The 5926-nt window shown below is 42.0% G+C and overlaps 1 protein-coding gene across 1 annotated transcript; it reads left to right on the top strand.

The window, feature by feature from the left end:
* Positions 1 to 363: 363 nt before the first annotated feature.
* Positions 364 to 5926, top strand: amh (anti-Mullerian hormone; the record flags this gene model as incomplete). The annotated part of the gene is given in 7 exon segments (XM_014004633.1): positions 364 to 814; positions 887 to 1099; positions 3220 to 3389; positions 3556 to 3667; positions 3740 to 3845; positions 3942 to 4369; positions 5127 to 5926. Coding segments are annotated over 7 exon segments (1524 nt in total). The 3' UTR covers positions 5540 to 5926.

Below are 5926 nucleotides of genomic sequence, written 5' to 3'. Positions count from 1 at the left end.
AGGACCCTTCACAACAGGATCACGCATACTTCCACACATCTCCCAGAAAGGACATGCAGGACAAGATGACTCAGTGTGATGAGGTTGCATATTTGTGACCCATCATTTCAAAATGAGGATTAAGTTGAATTTGGTAAAAATGACCAAATTACATTTTCAGATTCTTGGCTTTAAAAGCTACATTTTGATACCTGGATCATTCTGTTATCATAATTAAATCCATATATATATGATTTAATTTGTCTTGTTGGTTACAATAATACATAAATATTTGGTCTGAATTTTTCACATCACAAACATCCTGTCCTCCATACAAAAGAGGAGACGAGCCATCTGGTTGGTTATCAGCAGCTCAAAATTCGACCTCTCTGATGGTATGGGGGTGCATTAGTGCCTCTGATATTGGCAGCTTTCACATTGGGAAAGGCTTTAATGCAGAAAAGTATCAACTGGTTTTAGAACATGTTCACCCATGCAGTAAATTTAAATCCTGCAAAGTTGCCCCAGAACTGCACATCTAGAATCAGACAAGAATGTGTTGACCAGTTTGAATTCTGCTATAAATAGTTGATTAAAGTTCCACTGGGTGATTAATAAACAGTTAGGGCAGTGTGGAATAATTGCACAAAGGACTTGCCATAAAAGACAGTACTCCCACCCTCCAGAGTTTGGTCCATTACAAAACAAGGATCAGATCACTCTGAGCCCAGACACCTTCACACTGACAGAAACATGCTGACTCCGGTGGTGCTGGTTCTGATCTGGACCAGGTTCGGGACTACCCTGACCCAGCCCCTCGGGTCCCCATTACCAGGTCAGACTGCAGCAACAAATGCTTATCTGTTTTGTTTTTAGTCTAACTCAGAGTTTGTCCTCCCCTCAGCAGACCCTGTCCCACATCATGCACCTTGTTTAGTGGAGGAGACCCTCTCAGCGCTGCGTGAAGCTGTGAGGGATGATGGAGACCCCACAGACCCCACTCTGACCCGGTTTGGGATCTGTTCGGATTCTGAAAACTCAGCCCGCTCACTTTTATCAGGACTTGCTGAGGAAAGAAGAAACCGAACAGAATGTGTGGAAGTTCTGCATCCAGCTGCAGGTATTTAAACTGCTGTTTAGTTTCGCGAAAAGTTTTTTTTATTGATTTATTTGAGTTTTTTTTTATTTGAGGATGAAAAATAATACAAACCAGTTTTTTACACACAAAAAATTCCTTTTAAGACAGAAAATTGTCAGATGAGCACTGAGGTGTTTTTGTGCAGAGTGTGGAAAGTGAAATGACAGATTGATCTAAATGATGTGTTGATGTCAGACTTGTTGCTTTCTTTGCTGTGTGGTTTTATAAAATGATCTGTTTCTTCACAATAACTTCATCAGGGAACTTTTGTTTAGGAACAAAACAAAACTGCTGAACTCTTTGGAGACATGAACATAAACTGCACTAAAAAGAAGCTGAACTCTGCAGAACCTGATGGCTTCTTAGCTAAAGGGGCTCAGATCCAGCTGATGCTTGGACCAGGAGAATCGATCGTTCTTTTATTTGTGGCCAGATCTACCTATTCTTTTTAGAAGTTAAAACAAATGAACTGATCTGCAGTTTGTCATTTAATGATCTTTAACTCCACCTGTCTTTCCTTGTTTTTCCTCTCAGATACTGCAGACTGACGGTAAAATCTGAATTATTTGAACTTTGCAGAAGGCACTATATTGTCCCAGTTACAGGCCTGTCACAATAAACAATAAATCAATGAATCGTACGATAAATTAAATTAAGGAAAATAAATTAAAATGAAGACAATAATTTTCATTTGCCTGCTTGTTTGTTTTCTTTCTGTCTCCATCTTTTTTTACTTCTTAGCATAGAGAGGAGTGAACTCTGGTGTCAGGTATTTGCCAGGTGCATGGTCTCTAACTTCTGTAACACGAGAGCCTGCATTTAGCCAGAGGAGCGTCTTCAGTTTTCTGCTGCTTTCATATGGCGCCTTAATTGAATTATGGAACTGAAAGTGAAAGTAGACCAACATAATTTTTAACAGACCAAAATATAGTTTCAAAGCAAAGTAATTCAAAATTTAAACTTTAAATTCAGTTTCAATTTAGTAAAATTCATTTTCAAACCAATGCATTCAATTTAAAATTCAGAAATTCAAATTCAATTCCTGCTGGCACAAGATTTATCCCATATTGGGATTTCCAACAGGTTTTTATTTTTACACTGTAAATTTTAATGTAAACTTCCGTAAACAGGGGGTTTATATTATTATATTAGTTTAAACTGGTCTCCAACAATATTATTGTTTATCGCAATAATTTCTGAGACAATTTATTACCCAGTAAAATTTGTTATCATGACAGGCCTAGACCCAGTCTGCGTCTCAGTGTGTGAGCGTGTGGTATTCTCATAAAAACACAAAATACAAACATGTTGTCTTCATACAAATACATTAAGGCAGGATTAATYAACAACAGACAATTTCAATACAGAGAAAAATTTACTCTATGAGAATTAAGCAATTTGGTCTTTTACTTTTAAAGGGGCAATATCATGTAAAATAAAYGTTCTGAGCTTTATATCATGTTATATTGTTATCCTCTCCTTAAAAACATGCTCAGAGTCTTGCTTTGACTCATTCATGAATTTCGTTTGAGAAATCCTGTAGTGTCCTGAGGCAGCCAGGTAGAACAAAAACGACCGGTTGGACCTAGAACCTAGAACAGAGGACACCTTATTCAGTTCAGAAAAGTGAGAGGGAAGATAAAAACCTAGATTTGAACCCCAAGAAATAATTTCAAACAGGTTGTCAGGTTTTTTATGTTACTTTTTTTTAACATATAGTCTGTCACCATCCATCCATCCATTTTCTGTACACGCTTCTTCCTTTCAGGGTCACGTGGATCACTGGTGCCCATTTCCAGCAGTCACAGTGCGAGGGGTGGGGTACACCCTGYGTCTGAGTTATCTTCAGGATTTTAGATTTTAGGCTTTTTTGTTTATTGGACCATTTATATGTTTGTGCTTTTATTTTTATTTTTGTCAGTTTCAGTCCTCCATACCTAGAGACTGAACRAGAGGTGTTGGATTGGCCTCAGACATTACTCGATGGCCTAAAAGTTTTAGTTTGGTCCATCAACATGTAATTCAGTACTAGATTAAACCGTCCCTCACTTTGTCACATTGTTTGGAATCTTTTAAGCATCACGTGTTGTTTTCTTCATTAGTGCAGCTGTCAGAAGAAGACGATGAAGAAACCATCAYGATAACCATTGACATCCCACAGTCCTCTTTACACAAGCAGAAACCGGTGCTGCTCTTAGTGTTTGAAAGCCTCCTCACAGGTGGAGAACTGGCTGTAGTTTTCAGCAGTCAGTCTCTGCAGCCAAACACACAGGTAAGAATTAAATATCTGATTAAAACACGGCGACTTGTTAAATCAGTTGTGTAAACATTGATTCTGGTACATTTATTTATTTAGAGTAATGTTGGCAACAAAATGTGCAGATTTGACTTCCTGCAGCCGCCGTCAGCTCATCCTGACCACATGTCGTCTCTTCCAGTCTGCCTGCATCTCAGAAGGAACACAGTACATCCTGCTGACAGCAAAGCCACCAGAGGGGGATGTTGAGCAGAGATGGARAATATCTGCTAAGGCCAAATCCCCTGACATGAGTAGGATTTKTTTTTCTTTTTTTCGTTGTCTGGTCTCATGTGAAACCCACCTCACATTTCCTCTCCTTGCAGAGCAAAGCCTAAAAGACTGGTGGAAAACCACTGGTGGAAAACCAGGAAGTAACATTCGCCTGACTCCACTTCTGCTTTTCTGTGCAGAAAAGGGAACAGAAACAAGGTTGCTTTGGATTTTTTGTGCCCCCACCACCACCACCCCCCACAAAATTATTAGTATTTTTTTGTTGTCAGTGATGTTTCTGTCTTTCTGCATTAGACACACAAACATCTCCGGTTCACCAGGGGTCTCTTCTCAGACCGCCTTCCTCTGTGAGCTGAGGCGCTTCCTGGGTGTTGTCCTGCCATGGGACTACTCCAACGCCCCTCAGTTCCGACTAGACTCCTTACAGTCCCTGCCACCCCTGACCCTTGGCCCGTCCTCCACCGAAGTCCTGCTGGCAGGGATCATCAACTCCTCCGCTCCGACCATCTTCTCTTTCCATAGCTGGAGCTCCAGGTTTCCGGCTCGTCACAGACAGCTGGCCCTCTCCCCGGCTCTGTTAGAAGAGCTGGGGCAGAAGTTGGAGAAGAGTGAACTGCAGATAATGGAGTTAGAAAAAGAGAAAAAGGTCGCTCACGGAACCATGGAGAAGCTGGAGAGGCTCAAGGAGCTCAGTGCTTTCCAGAGGACTGACGCAGCAGACGGTGCGTAGAAGCTAACCTTGTTCAGGGATGTCACCTGGTTTATAACGGATGGCAAAGTGCGGTGTTTAGGACCCGTTCAGCTCACAGCAGAGTATCACAATGACCCATGTTAATGTGGGACTTKGGACGATAAAATGTCCTTTGATTCTTGCTGACCTGAGTGGTGAAGGCTGCCTGCCAATAACTGGTGCCAGCCGGCGCAGACAGGATCCAAAGAGCACTGATGAACAAAGCAACCAGGATTCCAGTGTTCATCCAGGACACAGTGGGGACAGGCGGGCGTCCATTCTCTCCTCTCTTTGAGGCTCACACATGTCCTCACATTTGGCTAACATGCCTCTCTGTCTTCTGTCCAATCGTCGATTGCTTTTTTAATGTTGGTCGCCTTGCTGCCTGACTCAGACTGTAGAGTCTGGACAGGTCCACACCTAAGAACTAAATCAACCATGGCTGTGTTTAAATTTAAGGGTAAGGGTGGGAATAAAGTTAAAGGTTAGACCGTCTAAATTCACAGCCACTATCTTCCGGTTTTCACTATCGACAAAGGACTCGGCCCACATAGACTGGGCAGGCTAGGTCCTTCAATGGATGCAGCCCCTGAATTTGGACACAGCCTACGAATGCTAGCACCTTGCCATCCATCCTATAGCACAGAAACCGTTGTGGTGACACCACTGAACAGACTCTAGCCCAACACATGCTGAGAAAAACACCAACCATTTTTTGATGCTTCTGTTTTTTGTCTTCCTTTGAACAGGAGGGAGTCAGTACTGTGCGTTCCTTCTGCTGAAGGCCCTGCAGACTGTGACCCATGAATATGACATGCAGAAGTGGCTGCGGCCCACCAGAGCAGACTCCAACAGTCCACAGATGAGGGACACCTGCGGGTTGAAAAGTCTCGTCGTGTCCTTTGAAAGCTTTGTTCACGGCCCGCAAAGTGCCAACATCTATACCTGCCGAGGCTCGTGTGCTCCCCCCCTGGCCAACGACATCGGCAACAACCACGCCATCCTGCTCAACTCCCACATCGAGAGTGGCAACACGGACGAGCGGGCGCCGTGCTGTGTGCCCGTGGCCTATGACCCTCTGCAGGTCGTAGAGTTGAAAGATGGGGGCTCCTTCATCTACATCAAGCAGGATATGATTGCTAAGGAGTGTGGCTGTCGCTAAAACAGCTTCCCTCCTGCAGGTAACCTGACTTGTTCTTTTAATTGGCATGCAGGGAACCTTAAGGCTTATGAGTTATGATAATTATAAATATTTCTTTCATACAAATTGTGCGTGACAAACTGTGTCACTCTTAAAATGAACATTTCACTCAACTCTAGAATTTACTCGTCTTTGTCTTCTAAATATTTAATACACATATTATTATTGTTAATAGTATTTTAGGACTTCAAAAATAAAGTGTGATCTGTTATTCTGAGTTATGTAAAAAACATTAGATTCATTAAAAATATTACAAATGAGTCTCAATAAGTCAATTCTTGTAAGATGAATTAAATTGTGCAGCAAAATAAAACTTCACAAACCCATTTTACTTTAATTAAAACCAAA

This window comes from Austrofundulus limnaeus, unplaced genomic scaffold (genome assembly GCF_001266775.1).
Source record: "Austrofundulus limnaeus strain Quisiro unplaced genomic scaffold, Austrofundulus_limnaeus-1.0 Scaffold25, whole genome shotgun sequence".
NCBI lineage: Eukaryota > Metazoa > Chordata > Actinopteri > Cyprinodontiformes > Rivulidae > Austrofundulus > Austrofundulus limnaeus.
The sequence above is the reverse complement of the archived record's forward strand: the minus strand, read 5'-3'. Positions and strand labels throughout refer to the sequence as shown.